This window comes from Felis catus, chromosome C2 (genome assembly GCF_018350175.1).
Source record: "Felis catus isolate Fca126 chromosome C2, F.catus_Fca126_mat1.0, whole genome shotgun sequence".
NCBI lineage: Eukaryota > Metazoa > Chordata > Mammalia > Carnivora > Felidae > Felis > Felis catus.
In genome coordinates, this window is record NC_058376.1 from 81662222 (window position 1) to 81681039 (window position 18818).

The 18818-nt window shown below is 47.4% G+C and overlaps 1 protein-coding gene across 4 annotated transcripts in view; it reads left to right on the forward strand.

The window, feature by feature from the left end:
- Window positions 1-18196, forward strand: part of IGF2BP2 (insulin like growth factor 2 mRNA binding protein 2) — a 157718-nt gene extending 139522 nt beyond the window's left edge. For 2 of the 4 annotated variants that reach the window (XM_019840016.3, XM_019840017.3), the window contains 6 exons: window positions 6924-6992; window positions 7841-7957; window positions 11322-11396; window positions 12790-12921; window positions 14555-14668; window positions 17316-18196. In XM_019840016.3, coding sequence (XP_019695575.1) covers window positions 6924-6992; window positions 7841-7957; window positions 11322-11396; window positions 12790-12921; window positions 14555-14668; window positions 17316-17450 — 642 coding nt within the window. In that variant the 3' untranslated portion in view covers window positions 17451-18196. Of the gene's footprint in view, window positions 1-6923; window positions 6993-7840; window positions 7958-11321; window positions 11397-12789; window positions 12922-14554; window positions 14669-16303 lie in introns of all 4 variants that reach the window. The other 2 variants (XM_011286035.4, XM_019840018.3) reach the window with 1 other exon arrangement.
- Window positions 18197-18818: the final 622 nt, after the last annotated feature.

Consider the following 18818-nt stretch of genomic DNA (forward strand, 5'->3'; position numbering starts at 1 on the left):
TTGTTTCCAGGTTTTCTCTACTACACGTAGGGTCAAAATGAATATTCTTTTTCATAAGTCTTTGCACAATGTGTATTACCCAAAACTAAATTATCTAAGACTAGAACTATTGCATCAAAAGGTATATGCAATTTAAATTCTCACAGATTTCTCTTCACCAGAATTCATGTAGAAATTTTAAGAAGTAAGGTAGTTAAATCAGTGATGTTTTGTATTTTGGCCTTTGGTGTCATGCTAAAGAAAACATGTCCCATCCAACACTGTAAAGGTATTCTCCCATGTTTTCTTATAATAATTTTTAATTGTTGGATTTTGAGGATTGTTATTTGTATCTGTAATTCGTAGGGAATTTATCTTGACTTAAACTTTGACAAAAAGATCTTTTTTTTTTTTTTTTTCCAGATGGATAGCCACTTTTCCCCAAATCACTTCTTGAATAATGTGCCATTTAATCACTTAGTTTGAAACTCCAGGTGTCTCATACACTAAATTCCCACTTCGTTATCTTCCTGGACTCTGCTCCATTCATCTCTTTGTCTATGCTATAATTACTGTAGTTGTATACTCTCTTCGACAGCTTTAACAGCAGGATTATTTTTTTTCCTAAAACAATGAATAGGAGAGATGACCAACTTTTTTTTTTTTTTAATTTTTTTTTTCAACGTTTATTTATTTTTGGGACAGAGAGAGACAGAGCATGAACAGGGGAGGGGCAGAGAGAGAGGGAGACACAGAATCGGAAACAGGCTCCAGGCTCCGAGCCATCAGCCCAGAGCCTGACGCGGGGCTCGAACTCCCGGACCGTGAGATCGTGACCTGGCTGAAGTCGGACGCTTAACCGACTGCGCCACCCAGGCGCCCCATGACCAACTTTTAATATGCTTGGGAAAATTAAAGAATATGTAACTTTTCTGTTCCTTGAAGATTTTATCCATAAAACATCTGGGCCTACCACCTTTTGGAGAAAAATCATTTATAAACTTTTCAGTTTATTATAAATTATTGACTTGGTTTTATTGGTTTTTATTTGTCCATAAAAGTATTTGTTTCATCTAGCTTTCACATGTGTTGGCATAACATTGTACAAAGTGGACTATTGCCTTTTAAGTCTCCCAACTTGTGTATTACTCTTTTGTAATTCCTAGCATCATATATTTGTGTTTTCTTTTTTTCCTTAACCACATTTGCCAGGGCTTTGTTGGTTTGTTTGTTTGTTTTTAATTTCTAAGTAGTTGATGGGTTCTTTTTTGTTATCTTGCAGTTCTTTTCTATACTTGGTATTCAGACAGTGTTATTGCAGCGTTTCCGATTTTTGTGACCTTACTCATGCATGGTCAGTTTTTTAATTCGTGGGCATTTGGAAGGATGCACCTTCTCTGATGGGCTCAAAGTTGTGTTTATAGCTATAAAAGCAAGCTTCTGATTGGTGGCTCATATCCTCTATCTGATTATTTTTATCTGTATGACTTATTATGGGAGGAGTTTGCTCTTCTCCCACCATGATTATGGTTTTGTCAGATTCTTTATTCTAATAAGTTTTATTTCATGTATTTTGGTCATAGCACTCTAGAAATAATCTGGAATTTTATTCCAAACTGTTTGGCTTCTTTTCCTAATGAATACACAGTCTCATAACCTGTGGTTTAGAATTAACTAAACTGTAACTGGTTACTTTGTCCACTGCAGATGGTTTCTTGTGCTCCATATCCTCTCATTTTTTGAGTTATTTGGGGGCTTTTTTGTTTGTTTGTCAGGAATGCTTCCTTATACAACTTTTTTCAGCAATTAAACTTATGTAATATAAATTCTAAACCTTTCTAGATCTGAAAATGCCCTTCTTTTCTTTTCCCTTCACATGAATGAAAGTTCAACTGGGTGTCTAGAATTTCTAGAGTAATAGTTCCTCTACAACTCTGAAAACATTACTTTTAGTATTTTTTTTTTCAGATAAATGTGCTACCAGCCTGATTTATTTTGTAGATTGCTTTTTTTTCCTTCTGTCTGTAAGAGTTTTTTGGTTTGTTTTGTTTTGTTTTTGCCTTTTTTTAGTATTTTGCCTTTACACTTGAGTTCAGAAATGTGAGTCTCTGCCCTTTGATCTGAAGATTCAGGTTTTTCTTTGGTTCAGGAAAATCTTTTGCTTCTGTACTTCATGTTAGTATTACTTCTCCCTCCCACCCTCCCTCCATTTCATTTTGTCCTTCTGAAATTCCCACTTTATGGATTGTAGCTCTTCTCCGTTCTCATATCCAGTTCCTTCTTTTTGTTTTGCATGCGTTAATCTTCTGATGCACTGATGGACTTTTTAGGAGTGTCTTTTCTGCTATTTATACAGCCTTTGTGGAGTTTTTCCATTCCAAATCAATCTAGGTCTCTGATTGATCTTTTCTCATAGCAGTATACTTACAGATGAATGAAGTCAAATCAAATTTTTTTAAAAAGTTCTGTTTTCTGAATGAATTCACTTGGGTCATTTGTTTGCCTTGCTCGGCTTTGCTCCCTTCTTCCATGCTCCTGATTCTTCATACACATCTAATAATTTTAATTGTCCATTCGTATACTTAAATAAACTCAACAGAAGGCATATTGGAATCCTTAGGGGAGTTTTTTCATAACATGCCATGGGCCCCACCTGAACCAGTGAATTCAGAATGTTCCAGGTGGGGCAGCATTGGGGGTGGTAGTTGAGATCTTGGGCTGCAGAGTCAGATACAGATCTGTGCTCAATCTTGGCTTTGTCTCTTGCTAACTTAACAGTTTCTAGTTTTCCTCAGCTCCTGAGGTCGTCCCTTGAGAACACATAGAGGTGGATAAGCAGCCATTGTGGAGAGGCCCTTTGACAAGCTGGCGTAGAATGGTGTACCTTCTGAATCTAGGAGAGGCTCTGCCCATGACACTGACCCCTCTGGCCGAGTCCACTCCATCCCCCCAGGCCCATGCCCACGCCCACATTCCTGGTTCCTAGGGAGAGCATCCACCATCTTTGCAATGTGGCGTCAGTCTTTCTTCACAGTACAGCTGTTTCAGTATTTGAAATTTGTGTGCCTGACACTTGCTCTGGCCACTGCTCATTTCCCAGCCCTCACTCTTCCCAGCCCGTGATTTCTTCATGCTTCAGTTTGTCACCTAAATCATACATCATGATTATGGTCATACATAGCAGCTTGGGACTAAAGACTCTGCAGTTCTTCCAGGAAAAGCAGGTCCAACTGTTTATAATTGCTTTTTTAATTTTTACTAATGCATTTGATATATACTCCTCTACCTACCCCGCCCCCCCCCCCCAGCAGAGTGAAGCATAAAGGAAGAGCAGACACCAGTTTCCCTCAAACTGAGAATACAACACAAACCGGTGGATAATAATGACCACTCACCTTGCAGCCTCTGTTGGCAGGGGGTGGGGACACACTTGGCAGGGTCACCTTTACTGTAACACCCCTCCCCCACTCCCTAGTGTCATAATGCTTCTTAAAGATGAAGGAGCTTTTTCACCGCCCCCTCATCTCTCTGGCATTGGAATTCTTATCTTGGGATGCAGCCTAAGACCAAAAAGAGCTCATGTGGTTCCTCGTGGCTTCTAAACCTTCAGATGGAGGGTCTGTGGGAGCAATACATGGGGAAGGAGGCGTCTAAAAAATAGTAATTAAAAATAATAGTAATAAGTAAAAGAGCTTCTCCTTTGTAAAATAACTAGGGACTCTCAAACTGGGACAGTGAGACCGATTGCCGTGTTGGGTTGGGTGAGCTTCCTTGCCGACCTCCCCCTCCTTGGGCCCTTGGTTCATCAGATGGCTGCAACCTGTTTTCCCATTAAAGAGAACATTTATTCAAGTCATCAGCGGGTGATTTCTCTGACGGTTGTGATGAAGCATGTTTTGAAAACCTTCCTCCAGTTGAGATTGTAGACTCCATCCATAGAAGGTTGGGAAATCGTGTGCTTTAAGCATACATTTCATTATAAGTAAGTAGTCTTTTAACACTAACAATTCAGCACTACAGTACCCAATGATAGATCCTTCCACTCCTGTGACCCCACTCAGTGCCGCGTAACGTCCTTCAGGGGCATCCATGGTACTTCATAGGGTCGGATCCAAGTTCAGACCAAGGCCCACAAGCCCCGTGTGATCTCAGACTGCCTGCCCCCCATCGTTTGCAGCTTTTACCCTACCGGCCCCTTTTCTGTTTTTCCAAAGGCCAACTCCTGTCCTAGCTCAGCACCTCTAAGAATCTTGCTTACAATGTTTCCTTCCCCAGTGCCTTGTGTGCAGTTCCTTCTCCTCCATGGAGCCCAACTCAGAGGTCACCTCCTCAGAGAGTCTTCCTGGGCCGCTCCAGCTAAATTTGGCATCCCAACCCTAATCTCCACAGCTTTGCTTCCTCACGTCGTCCTGTTCGTTTCTTTCACAATACTTGTCTGTCTCCCCAATAGGACATAAGTCCCATGGTAGCAGGGACCTTTTCTGTCTTAATAGCTGTGTCCCCAGCACCTAGAACAGTGCTTTGTGTATGATAGGTGCTCAGATATCTTTTTCATAAATGAATGAACAAACGATTGAAGGAACCCTCACAACATATTAGAAGATCTAATTTCTAAAAGATCTAGATATTTTATTTTCTAGATCTAGACATGTTATTTTAATCCATTTGTGGATGAGGCTCAGAAGAGTTGAATAAATTATTCCAGCTTGTATGGAGCTGATGATTCAGACTCAGGTCTTATGAGTATTCTGATTCCGAAAACCAACTTAACGTACATAAAGCCAGCACCTCTGCTAGAAACGAGCTCCTGACTGCCAAGTTTGGGATTCTTTCCCCACAAGTTTTCCCACTGTAGTAGCTCGTGAACACAAGGAGGAGTGGGGAATTAGTCCTTTTTATACTTTTATAGCTAATTCTCTCTCCTAACCCAAGTGGTAGGTCTAAATTTGATACAGTGTTTATGTTGGGAGTATTCAAACCCAGAATAGGAGTCACACTGTGGCTGGTCTATTCTTGGTCTCATGTGAGTTTGTGGAGGAAAAGGCAAGTCACAATTCAAAAGAATTATTGCTGCTCTGAGGCCTGAAAGAAAGGATGTCCTGCAAGAGGAAATGGAGGGGGAGCAAGGGGAAGCATACTTTCCCCAAGGTAGAACTTTGAACAGAAAGCCACAGAAATTCTCCCCTCACCCTACGTGGCTCAGGACAGGGACCTGCAGGAAGGGTCTGGAGCTGAATGCCCTTCAAGGAAGAAGCAGGACCAGGTAAGCCCTCTTCACTCAGCTTCCAGTCAGAAGTGGAAGGTGCCAAGGCAATGCTGGTCTCATAGCACCCTCTTGTGGGTGTGAGGTGTCACTACAGCTTCCTTCCAAAACCTGAGAGCAAAGGCTTGCGTCTACACAGTAGTTCCTAAGCACAGCCCTGTGATCACCTAGGCCCACAGTGGGGGAAGCCCCTCCCGCAGTGTCCATGTCTCCTCTTTCCTGAGGCCAGAAGTCCACTCTCCAAGCTCAGAAAGGGAAACCCTTTCATTTGGTCCCTAGTGTTATAAGATGAAGTTGTGATATGGAACTCAGAGTCCATCTGGAGATCTGGGAGACTGAGAACACAACGGGATTTGTTCAAGGGCCCTCCAACAAACACTAGACCCCTGTAAGAAGCCTAGGAGGTCATCTTGCAGGGCGGGTCCGCAGACATTGACCCCATGGTGCTCTGAGCCATTCACCTCCTTTCCTGTAACAGGTGTGCCGGCATTTATGTGGCCTTATGCAAAGTGCAGTTAACTAAACTGCAGATTCTGTCAGTGTCCTGCCTGTACGAATGTATGATATCAGACCTATTTCTGTCTTGCAGGCCTGTTATGAGGATGAAGAGTTTGTGAATAAATTACCTACCACAGTGCCTTGTATATTAGATATTCAACAAAAAGCAGCTACTTTTTTTTTAAGTTCATTTATTTTTATTTTTTAAATTTTTTTAACATTTATTTTTGAGACAGAGTGGGGGAGGGGCAGAGAGAGAGGGAGACACAGAATCTGAGGCAGGCTCCAGCCTCCATGCTGTCAGCATAGAGCCCGACACGGGGCTCGAACCCACAAACCATGAGATCATGGCCTGAGCTGAAGTCGGGCGCTTAACCGACTGAGCCACCCAGGCACCCCATAAGTTTATTTATTTTTGAAAGAGAGAGCAGAGGAGGGGCAGAGAGAGGGAGAGAGAGAGAATCTCAAGCAGTCTCTGCACGGTCAGCGTGGAGCTCGACGTAGGGCTCGAACGCACAAACCGTGAGATCATGACATAAGCTGAGATCAAGAGTCAGATGCTTAACCGACTGAGCCACCCAGGTGTCCCAAAAGCAGCTGCTTTTTAAATGTTATTGTAATAGCTCTTTTGTTTTCTATCCACATTTGTCTTCCTGTTCCCTCCCGGCCCTCCCTCACACTCACACATGATGCTATTTATTCACTCATTATCACTCCTCTCTCAGCCTCATTTTCAATCCCTCCATTCTCAATCTCTCCATTCCTTTCAAAACTCTCTGAGGGAGCTCACAGACCTGGCTTCCCAGGAGCACATTTGCTGGCCGTGAATAACTCTAGATTTTGTCCTACTGTCTCTGTGCCTTTTAATCCACAGTCCGTGGCTTCCCAGAAAATAGAAGCCACTGGGCCTGCCTGTCTGAGGGAGGGCAGGTCCAAAGAGTTACTCCCATGGTGGTAAGTTCCCAGGGGCCTAAAGCATGGTGCAGCTTAACCGTGATAAACATTCAGCCAGGCATTCAGTGCTGCGGTGGGAGAAGTGGAGCAGGGATCTGAGCTGCCAGGGGCCAGGTGGAGCCAGGTGACAGTACGCAGAGCCTGTGCTGTGTGCGGGAATCTTGCCTCCCTGAGTGTGGAGAATGTCCCTGTAGGCAGCCGCTGACCGACTATTTCTTTCATGCTGCAGACTCACTCCGGATACTTCTCCAGCTTGTACCCCCCTCACCAGTTTGGGCCGTTCCCGCATCACCACTCCGTAAGTGCCCCTCGGTTCAGCCCGTCGGCCACTTTTCCCTCTCCTTTGGCGGGTACTACATAGGCTGTGGTGGACTGACCAGCGAACGTCCTGGCGTGAGTGCTGGGTCCTATGTGTCCAAGGCTTCTTGTGAGTGACACCAAACTACCCCAACAGTCAGCACTCCTGCCGATGCTTACAAATCCACAGGTGGCAGGAAATGGGTACATACGAATGGTCAAGAGATAAAATTAGGAGATAGTATTTAGCAAAGAAGAGCATTTCTAAAGGTCTTTGAACAAATGGGGTCATGTCATTCCCACAGACCCCTATGGGGACGACCCCTGGTCTCTTTGGGCTGTCACCATGTGGCATGGTCACGGCAGGTTTACTTATCTTCTTTCCAACCTGATGTCACTCTGGTGAAGATACCAGTCATGGCTACAGGGTGTGCAGAGTTGTTTCCTGTTCTTCTAACAAAGTGCCTCAGGACCCTGTCCTCAGGCCATGTATATTTAATAACAGTATTGATTTCTTGGATAAAGACACAGGAGCGCGCAGTACCTATCACATTTGCATATGACAGAAAGCCTGTGAACAGACAGCTTTCTGAATCCAGCAAATTCAGAGCTGCTCAAGAGGAGTTCCCATTTCAATTGTCATGTAGTGCTCCCTGTGCCCAGGTTTGTTCCTCAGGCCTCACACCTGCAGCTCCTAGGCCGCAGGAGCATCCCATGCACCATTTTGACCGTTTCCTTGGGTATTAGGGCTCCCACAGCACACGGCTCGTCGTAGATGCTAGGTACCTGCTGAGTGCCTGATGGAACAACCCAGTGGGAATGATGTCTTGTCTTGTGCTGCCCTTCCAGTACCCAGAGCAGGAGATTGTGAATCTCTTCATCCCGACCCAGGCTGTAGGTGCCATCATTGGGAAGAAGGGGGCGCACATTAAACAGCTGGCTCGATTCGCTGGGGCCTCCATCAAGGTAAAGCTGCTCTCCACAGCCACCTGTTTCCCGCCTTCTTCCATCACCACCTTCCCACCCCATGTGCCTTGTTCCTTCTGCTAGTCCTGAGCAACGCTGACTCCTTCTGGGGACAGACTCCCACAGGATCTGGCAAATTGGCCCCCAAGATTAATCCTATCTGCTCTCATCTTTACCTCTCTCATTCCTTTCTTGCTCAACTAACAACTGAATTAGAAAAATTTCTAGTAACAGACAGGCCAACCCAGTCCTGTTTGGGCTACCATAGTCTTCTTCTTAAGAAGATAAAGCAAAAAAAAAAAAAAAGGAAGGAAGGAAGGAAGGAAAAAAGGAAGGGAGGGAGGGAGGAAAGAAAAAGGCTGAGGGTTTTTTCCCCAACCTAAGGGAGCGGACTTCAGCAGAGCATCATTTTCACTTCGCTGTTATCAGTGCTTTGACGCTTTAATTAGTCTCTCTGCTTCACAAATTCTTAAGAAAGTAGTTTGGATGAAAAACTCTTTGAAAAGTGATAAAATTGTAGGTAAACAAAAGCTGGTATCACAGCCGGACAGGCAGTCCTGGGACTACACAGAGCGGCTCAGGAAGGAAGGCCCCTTGATTTATGGAAATGGTGGTGAGTGTAGTTACAGACCCACATCCTGCCCCTTCGAGCGCCATGTGAAGAAGCGCCCGAGAAGCTGAAAGGGAAGGATTATTCGACCCTGGTCCTGCTCCAAGCCCAGCTATCGGCTCTGACTCACAGGCAGAATGCTGAGCACGTCCCAAGCCTCATGAAACTCTTTTGAAAACAGAGTTTCCGTTGTTACGTAAAATAATTTGCTACCATGGGACAACCCGGAATTCCGAGCGAGAAGTCTCATGACTTGGAGAGAAAGAATGCTTGCGCTTTCTCCACAAGAAGAGCTGGAATTTCTCCCACAGCAAGTGTGCTGGAGAAAAAGCAAAAACAAAACATTCTGAGTAGTACAGCACAAGAATTGCAGCGAGATCATCAAAGAGTATTATTTGGGCAAATCATTTCCCGTCTCAGGCCTCAGCTCTGTTACCTGCCAAGCGCAGAGTCTAGGCGGGAGCCCTGAGGTGCGGGCGGACTGCAGCGCAGCACACGGGGGGCCATGGCTTCTAACAGGCTTGTTGCAGCTAAGACCCCAGCCCACATGCCGGCAGCCGTGGCAGGACAGGTACAGCGTGGAGGACCACTGGGCCGGCTGCCCCCAAGGGCCTTTCCCTGTGTCCAGTCATGTGGCCTGAGATACCGTGCAGGAGACAGAAGGAGATGATTTCAACTCAAAGGGGCTCAAGGGATTATGACATGAAATCCTCTCTTTTTCCCTGGGAAAAGTGGGACTTAGAGAGGCCCAGGGACCAGGCCAAGGCACACAAGTGGCAGGACCGGCCCTGACCTCATCGGTTGTGCTGCCCTATAGTGTGCTGAGCACCACTGGGACTGGCCGGAGCACTTGCTTCCCACTTACTGTTGCCCGTGAGGAACAGGGCCCAGAGGGTTTCACTGAGTGTTGAAGGTCACAAAGAATACAAGAGCCGACATTTGACCAGGTGATCTGATCTCTGGTCCAGTGTTTTTTCCACCTCAGCAACCTGAGTGCTATACCAGAGTCACTCCCAGCTGGCCTTCGGGAAACTAAGAGAGAGGGCAATCCCTTGGGCTCCACTCCACGGCGTCCCCACCATCCTTCTATGTCCCAGCAAGGTTGAGCAGGGGTGTATCACCTGACTCATGGCCTCTGATGGGCAGACACAGCAGGGCAGGATCAGGGGAACAGAACGGGCTCTGCAGGCTGGCAGTACCCCATCATCCTTTATGCTGCACACAACATCCTGCTTCTCCAGCCGCTGCCTTCTTTCCCGATCCCTGCCTGTCTCCATAGCAGTAAAGGAGAGAAAACCACAGAAGCCAAGTATTGGTGAGAGAAGCTTTCTACTTTTAAAAAATCAGACCTGGCTTTGTTATTTTCAACAGGACTGAAAGCATTTTCTCTAAAGCAAAATGGATAATCTCACTCTAAAGAACCCTCCATTCCTGCTTTGCCTGTCTTCAGAGACCACAGCTACAGGCACAGGGAGATGCTCCCAGGGCAGGGAGAGAGCTGTACACTTATATGTGGGAGCTGAGTGCTGGCAGGGGCTGGGCTGAGGTGAGGTCGGGAAGATAACACCCCAAGATGCCTTGGTTACAGACAACAGCTGGGCTCCCGTCACTCTGCCCTGCAGAGCATCCGGCAGGCTTCAGAATGCCACACAAATCTCCTGAGCCCTACTCCAGCCCCTGCTCACCCTGGGATCTCGGCAGTCACCTCCCCTCTGGGTCCTGTTTGTTTCAGTGGTAAAACAGCGTTCTCCTTCCTGATGCTCTCGAGGGAGTTTGCCGGTGGAATGTCATTCCAAAGCTGCAGGAGCACACGAGTAGCTCTTGGACTGCTGGTCTTAGCTGGTGAATGTCAGACAGTTGTACTAACCTCACGCTTGACTCATTCCTAAATGGTGTACCCTTAACTCATTTTAAATTAACTTTAGTTTTGCTACACTGTTTTCATTTTCAAAGCTACCTTAATGATTTTCAGAATAAGGCAGGGTATAAAGAATATAAAATATAAAGAATATAAAATGAGTCTAACGACAACAACAACAAAAGTCATGCTTGCTTGGTCTGTCATTGAGTTGTGTTACAAGAGAACTCAGAATTTGTGATTCTATTTGTATAGAGCAGATAGACTCACAAATAGAAGGCAGCATTGAGCTTGCCAGATTTCACCTCCAAATTTCACAGATGAGGACATGGAGGCCGGGGAGGGGAGGGATTTGCAGAGCAGACACTGGGACCAGGGTGACCTCATCCTTGCTCTGGTGCTGTCACACTTGGTTCCTGTGCCGTGGAGGAGCTGGTCCTGGCCACTCATGCTCTAGCTCAACTCTCCCTTGCAGCCAGTTGCCTCTGTGAGCTGAGAACTAGAACCAGGGGCACCTTTCCTGCAAGTTGGCTCCCCAGTAGTGCCTCTGTGGACTTAGCCCTTACCCCCTCGGGGCCCTGGGTGGGCTGGTTGAGCCTACACCTCCTTCTTCCTCCTAGAGCTCTTGACTCCCTTGGCTCGGTAAAAGGAGGCCAGTCATTGCAGGTGCTCGGGGCAGGGACGGGCAGGAACTCCTTGCACTGCTTCCAAGTCTGCCTGGATGGTCAAAGACCCAAATTTGATACTGGGCACTATGGCGGTATCTTCCTAAGACCCAGAGTGAAAGCAGCAGTTGCAAAGGCAGAAACCACACCATAATCCCTTACTAGTATGTGAGAGGGGACTGGGGACCACAGCCCGGCAGCAGCATTTTCCTCTTGCCTTGTAAACTGCAGATTGCCCCGGCGGAAGGCCCAGATGTCAGCGAAAGAATGGTCATCATCACCGGCCCACCTGAAGCCCAGTTCAAGGTCAGTGCCAGGGGCCACCTCAGCCCTGCAGTAGCTAAGGGCCTTTAGCAGGTGGCGGCCATCTCAGAGGCATGTTCAAGACTTCTTTGCGAGGCCCAGCCTCGATGTTTCTTCCTGCTTCTGCTCACTAGTCTCAGACTCATGCTGTCTTGCCTACCTCCAGGTTGTTCCCTGGAGCTCTGCCTCCTGGAGCACTCCTTCCCTTCTCTCTCATGGAAATGTAGATTGTCAGTGCCTAGTTCAAATGACACTCCTCTGGGCTATCTCTGACCCCTTAGCCACAGTTTTGAGGATAAGTGTCTCAGACTCCTTTAGTATTTTATACCCTTCAAGCTGTGGGGGCATAACCATGGGGTGTAAGGGGAAGGAGCAGTAGCTTGTTGGGAGTTTGGTCGGATGCATTTTGGTTTTGCCCTTTTTTCTCCCCTGGGAAAGTTATAAATTGAGTTTTCTAAAAGAAACATATTTATAAAAGTATAGTCCTTATCATTAAAAATACTGAAAATTTGAGAAAACATTAACACATGTGAAAACATTTAAGAAAAATAGCCCTTCAGCTCACGAGTGGATAAACAAAATGTGATCTATGCACTCAGTAAGAAATTAGCCATGAAAAGGAGCAAAATTCTGATGTATGCTACAGCATGGATAAACCTAGAAAACCCTGCATGAAGTGAAAGAAGACAGACACAAAAGGCCGCATATTATGAGAGTCCCTTTATACGAAATGTCCAGCAAAGGTAAATCCAGAGATAGAAAGTAGGGGCTGGGGAAGGGATGAGTGGGGACTGCCTGTTAGGTATGAAGTTTTGCTCCGGGGGACTGGGATGGAGATGTCCTGAATAGTGGTACTGGCTGCTTAATGTAGTGAATACACAGAAAACTCCTGGACTGTATACTTCAAAATGATGAATTTTAGGCTGTAAGAATTATATCTCAATTGTTAAAGTTTTTTTGTTTTTTTGTATTAAACCGTAACGTCTCATCTTCCCTGGTTGGAGTTAAGACATCAGAAAGCATCCCCAGTCACCACCTACCTCGCCTCCATCCTTTTGTAACCCGGGGTCTAAACATACCATGATGGGAGGAAGTTAAGAGTCCCCCGGACAGGTTCATTCAGCCAGGCGTTCTTAGGTGCTGTGGATAAGGGAACTGAGACCTAGTTCTGCCCCATCACCACCACCCCCGGCCCCACACACAAGCTTCCAAGAGGCAGCGGTCAGGTACGTTCCTTGAGTGTGGCAGGAACAGCCAGGTCTCTGAAGGAGGGAAGCAGAGTACACAGCTCCCCCGTGGTGGCCCCAGTGAATTCGGGGCTGGGGGTGTGCAGGCCTGGGCTCCCCGGCCGGTTCGGGCAGCAGCACGGCGAAGCGGTCACGCCTTGCTCTCTCAGGCCCAGGGGCGGATCTTTGGGAAACTGAAGGAAGAAAACTTCTTTAACCCCAAAGAAGAGGTGAAGCTGGAAGCGCACATCAGAGTGCCCTCTTCTACAGCTGGCCGGGTGATCGGCAAGGGCGGCAAAACCGTAAGTTTGCTCTGAGCTGGCTTCATCTCCTGGGCCCATTCCCTGCCCCAGCCTGACCCGATTTCCTTGAGACCCCCACTGGCTCTGGAAGGACATTCTTCCAGAGCCGAGGGCCCCGAATCCGTGGTACTGGGCCAGGCCACCAAAAACACCAGGGTTCTGTGCCTAGAAATAGGACATCTCAGCTACATGCTGGGAAGTGAAGGTCCTCCCTGAAGAGGAGGAGGCTGCCTCCTGACCCCTTTAAACCCACACAGAACAGCAGGAAAACACTAGGGAATAGAGCTCCACCCAGTGTATACCTACTTAGCAGACTGTCGTCATCTCTAAATTCATGTTCAGAGGCCTGCAGGGTCTGGTGTCCTACACTCTCCCCTCACTTTTCAAACTTTCCATCCTGCAGATTCTGTCTTCTGGCTCTTTCCCAAACCTGCCCACCTGTTACAAGGGAGCTAGGTTAGCAACCGCGTGGTGGGTAAAAAAGGAAATACTTTAAAACAAAAAACAAAAAGCAATGAAGGTTTTCAACATGAAGGTGGCAGCAACACAAAGTAATTTGAAAAGTGCCAGAGGATCAGTTCTGAAGCCTGTAGGAATGAGCAGATAGTTCTGTCAGACACGGAAGTGATCTAGAACGTGACTTACGTGGTGGGGATATGACCCCGAGAGCCCATGCACACTAGCAAGGCGACAGTCTTGAGTGGCAGGAATTTGAGGGATCTCTAGAGTTGTATGTGTGTGCACGTGCACACGCCTGCTATTTTCTTTACACAGAAATTCTTACTAAGGACTCAAAGTCAAGTTCTACATACAGTGAGTCACCTTTATACAAAAGAAGAAAGTTGAATGGTTTGCGGATTACTCCCCACATCCAGGAATGTGACCAGTATCAGCTCTAGGCCGCTTGGGAGGCCCTAGGCAAGAGAGAGCAAATGGCCCATGGGGGATTAGACTCCTGAGCCCTTTGATCTCCTATTTGGTCGTTTTAGAACCTGTCAGTGAATTCTGTTCATCAAGCCAACACTGCCCCCCAGAGACTGTGAGCTGTCCACCGGGCCTTGCAGACCCCACCTGTGTGTTCAGCACCCTGCCAGGGCCTGGGGTGAACCCCAGGCAGTGTTGGCTTGTTGAGGCTGGTGAGGAGGAGCACCGGAGTGCAGGAGGTGGGCTGCAGGTGAGGGAGAGCAGCACGGGCTGGCCACTTCCCGCAGGTGACCGGCAAGGAACTGGAGTGGCAGGGAGAAAAGGTAACAATCCAGCGGCTGAAGCAGCATAAGTAGGACTCGGAGGCAGGGATGAAAATGAAGAGCAGGCATCAGAGCAAGGTCTGATTAGAAAGGAAAGTTTACTTTGGTGATTTTCCTTCCTTGGTGCTGGGAGAGCCTGGGTCACTGCGAGCATGTGCAGGAACCACACCGCGGAGACTCCAGAATAAGAATTCAGCCCCAAAAGGAGCTCCAGGCAGTCGGAGGCTGGACCCTCCCTGGGCCTCCCATTGATCCCATGTGATCAGGGACTGGGAAGCCCCCGGACATGTTCTAGACTGAAGGAAAGGAGAATAGCCTCTAGCTGCCTTGCCCTCCAGCACGCCCCTCTCCCACTGCCCCCTGACCCTGCTTTTCTCCCTTCACAGGTGAACGAACTGCAGAACTTAACCAGTGCAGAAGTCATCGTGCCTCGTGACCAAACACCGGATGAAAATGAGGAAGTGATCGTCAGAATTATCGGGCACTTCTTTGCTAGCCAGGTACCTGTGCTGTGAGGGTCTGGTCTCTCGTGCCAGTCTCTTTTCAGTTCTGAGCTACTGGTGGCCTGTTGGGTTGGCCGTGCCCTGCACACACACCCCACGACAGATGGAACCTCTACCTGGCTCTACAGGGCAGGGGAAATTGTTCCACACCTTCTCAGCCCTGCTCTCCCCCAGGCATGCTAGGGGAGCTTGAGGAAGAGGCTAGCACTTTGAAGTCAAGCCAAGCACATCTCAAGCCCCCTGAAATGCTAAAGCATAAGGTCTCCCCTTCCTCTGCCGTCTCCTCAGGCCTCAGTCACCACGTTCCCCTGGTGGGAACTACATACCAGGCAAGGACCCTGCCTCAGGGTGCCCCAGTCAGGCTTTGAGTGCCAGAATTCTGTTAAAAGTTAAACATGCTCATTGCTGGAGACCTTCATTTCTCTGCTGTCCTTCTCCATCTCACCATGACATGCCCCGTCAGAGCACAGGGCCACTTCTGTTTCATTCAGAAGGACCAGTGACTCGGCATCATGTACTCCTGGTTATTTTTGACGCCTTTGTATACATACATTTATATACATACGTATTATATACATAACATACATTTATTTATTGAGAGAGAGAGAGAATCCATGTGTGTGGGGGGGGGGGGGGAGGGGCAGAGAGAGGGAATCCCAAGCAGGCTCTACACCATTGGCGCAGAGCCCAACAAAGGGTTTGAACTCATGAACCAAGAGATCATGACCTGAGCTGAAAGTAAGAGTCGGATGCTTAATTGACTGAGCCACCCAGGCACCCCTCTTTTTGATGCTTTTTGTTGTTTGGGTATGGGGATAGAGCAGTCCCAGTCCTTGCCCTAAACCAGTGAGGGCGGTCAAAGCTTACACTAAAGCCTTGTCTGAGCGTTCCACTTGCTCTCCCAAAGCCATGCCAGGGGACCTGTGTGGGCAAGGTACTTGCACACAGCTGCTCTCCCGTGCCCCTTCCTCCAGCCAGAGCCCCGGCCACACCTCCCTCTTCTGCCGTTGTGTCCCAGCTCCTCAGGTGCCCTGGGAATGTGTGTTAACTGCCAGGTTCTCACAGGCGTGCAGCCTCAGGGTTCTCCCTGCACTGGAGTACTAGGGTGGGGTGAGGGGTCAGGTTTGGGCTCACGTGTTTTCTCTAGTGCAGGATAGAGTGTCTGGGCCAGTTTCTCACTTCTTCCTCGTCCCATTTCTTGTCCATCTTTCCCAGCATCACACTCGTGTTCTTCCTAGTGACTCCAGAAAGGTGGGGGTGGGGGGAGGGAAGGGTTAAAGCTGCCATGTGTATAGTGGGAGGGGGATTGCTGTCTGACCTCCATGAGGCCCCCTCCTCACTGGTTCCCTGGCTCTGCTTGGCTTATCTGTCCATCAGCCACTTGGAAGCTTCTGGGCTCCCATCTCCTCATTCCACACCCAGTTGCCTTGAAGTAGGGGTGGAGGGAACCCTGCCACTTTAGGCAGAAAAAGCCCCTGGAGTGAGGGCCTCAGCGGGTAGACAACAGTTTTCTGAGCTTCCTACTTCCTTTCCCCAAGTCCCAACCCCACCCTCCCACCCCCCGACCCCCACTGCTTGTCCTGAGAACCGGGTTCCTTTTTCTCCCCTGTCCCCTCCTCTCCCTTGCTGCAGACTGCACAGCGCAAGATCAGGGAAATTGTACAACAGGTGAAGCAGCAGGAGCAGAAATATCCTCAGGGAGTCGCCTCACAGCGCAGCAAGTGAGGCTCCCACAGGCACCAGCAAAACAACGGATGAATGTAGCCCTTCCAACACCTGACAGAATGAGACCAAACACAGCCAGCCAGCTCGGGAGCAAACCAAAGACCATCCTGAGGAATGAGAAGTCTGCGGAGGCACCGGGGACTCTGCAGAGGCCCTGAGAATCCCAGGGGCCAGGAGGATGGTGGGAGGTCAGACCGGGTGTCTGCCCGGCCTCCTGCCTCCCCCAGGGCCTCTGCAGGCTTCCCAGCCATCCACTGCACCATCCACTCGGATCTCTCCTTACCTCCTACAACGCTATCCCTTTTAGTTGAACTAACATAGGTGAACGTGTTCAAAGCAAAGCAAAATTCACACCCTTTTCTTTTTGTGGAAATTGTCTCTGTACATGTGTGTACATATTAGAAGGGAAAAGATGTTAAGATATGTGGCCTGTGGGTTACACAGGGTGCCTGCAGCGTTAATATATTTTAGAAATAATATATCAAATAACTCAACTAACTCCAAGTTTTAATCAATTATTAATTTTTTTTTTCTTTTTAAAGAGAAAGCAGGCTTTTCTAGACTTTAAAGAATCAAGTCGTTCTTTGGGAGGTCTAATGGTTTAGTAAGGAGCTTCGAGACCACCCACACAAATTCACCCGAGGGGAATCTCGGAAGGACACTCACAGCAGTTCTGGACCACCTGTGTATGTCAACAGAAGGGATACCGTCTCTCTGAAGAGGAAACTCTGTCTCTCTTCATCCCTGTCTAGCTCACACACCCATTTCTCTTTGCTTCACAGGTTTTAAACTGGTTTTTTGCATACTGCTATATAATTCTCTGTCTCTCTCTGTTTATCTCTCCCCTACCTTCTCTCCCTCCCCTTCTTTTCCATCCCCATTCTTTTTAATTCCCTCATCCCTCTTTCTCAATTCCCAGTATCTACGCACCCCCCAGGCAAAGCAGTGCTCTGAGTATCACATCACACAAAAGGAACAAAAGCGAAACACACAAACCAGCCTCAACTTACACTTGGTTACTCAAAAGAACAAGAGTCAATGGTACTTGTCCTAGCATTTTGGAAGAAGAAAACAGGAACCCATCAAACCAACCAACCAAACAAAGAAAAATTCCACAAAGAAAGAATGTATTTTGTCTTTTTACATTTTGGTGTATAAGCCATCAATATTCAGCGAAATGATTTCTTTCTTTAAAAAAAAAAAAAAAATGGAGGAAAATAGCAATTTACACGAGGTCGTTGGCCCAGGGCGTTAAATTTACAGATTTTTTTAAACGAGAAAAACACACAAAAAAAGCTACCTCAGGTGTTTTTTACCTCAGCACCTTGCTCTTGTGTTTCCCTTAGAGATTTTGTAAAACTGATAGTTGGAGCATTTTTTTATTTTTTTAATAAAAATGAGTTGGAAAAAAAATAAGATATCAACTGCCAGCCTGGAGAAGGTGACAGTCCAAGTGTGCAACAGCTGTTCTGAATTGTCTTCCGCTAGCCAAGAACCTATATGGCCTTCTTTTGGACAAACCTTGAAAATGTTTATTAAAAAACAAAAAAACAAAAAAAAAAAAGATGACAAAGAAAAACAGAGAGAGAAAATATTGGAGATGTCCTGAATTTCAATAGGGTACGCGCCATTAGGGCTTTTTGCGCTAAAGGATGAACATGTACTGGTTTATGTGAACAAGCCATTTTACCACCAGACTGCAATGCCAGTTTCCTCTACTGCAAACAGTGTTCTGTGACAAAAACAAAAAACAAAAACAAACAAACAAAAAAAAAAATGAAATATATCCAGCTAACAAGATCCTGGTGTCTTGGTCTCTTATTTTACTAAGCATTGCCTGTCCCGAAGTGTCAGCAGAATTCCAGCTCTGAAGGACTTAGGGGAATGGGCAGCCATACTGAGGAGGCAGGCTTCTCCAGGGCACTTTCTGGAAGAAGCTAAACTAAGTCAGTGGTGCTTAAAGTGTGGCCCCCAACTGGCAACATCAGTATCACCTGGGAACTTGCTGGAAATGCAGATTTTGGGGTCCACCTTGAATCAGGAATTCGGAGGGGCCCCTCAGTCTGCTTCAGCAAGCCCTCTGGGTGATTCCTGTGTATGCTAGAGGTTGACAGCCATGGAACTGGAGGGACGGACTGGCTGCGTGTCAAGGTAGGTAAGGCCAGCCCCTAGCTTTAGGGAACTGTAAACCTGGCCAACACGGAGTTGATTTTTATGTGGGGGAGTGCAAGAGCATAAAATGGCTGACAATTCAAGGGAAGAGGTAGTCATCCCTCCCCAGAAACCTAAATTGTAAGTACTCCAGGAGATCAGACAGGCAGGGGTAACGTTGGATTGGAGGGCGGGGGGTGCGCTGTACTGGACACATGAACGTGTTGTGAAAAGGTCGGAGGGAACGGCCCTGCTCCGTTTATGAGCCTTC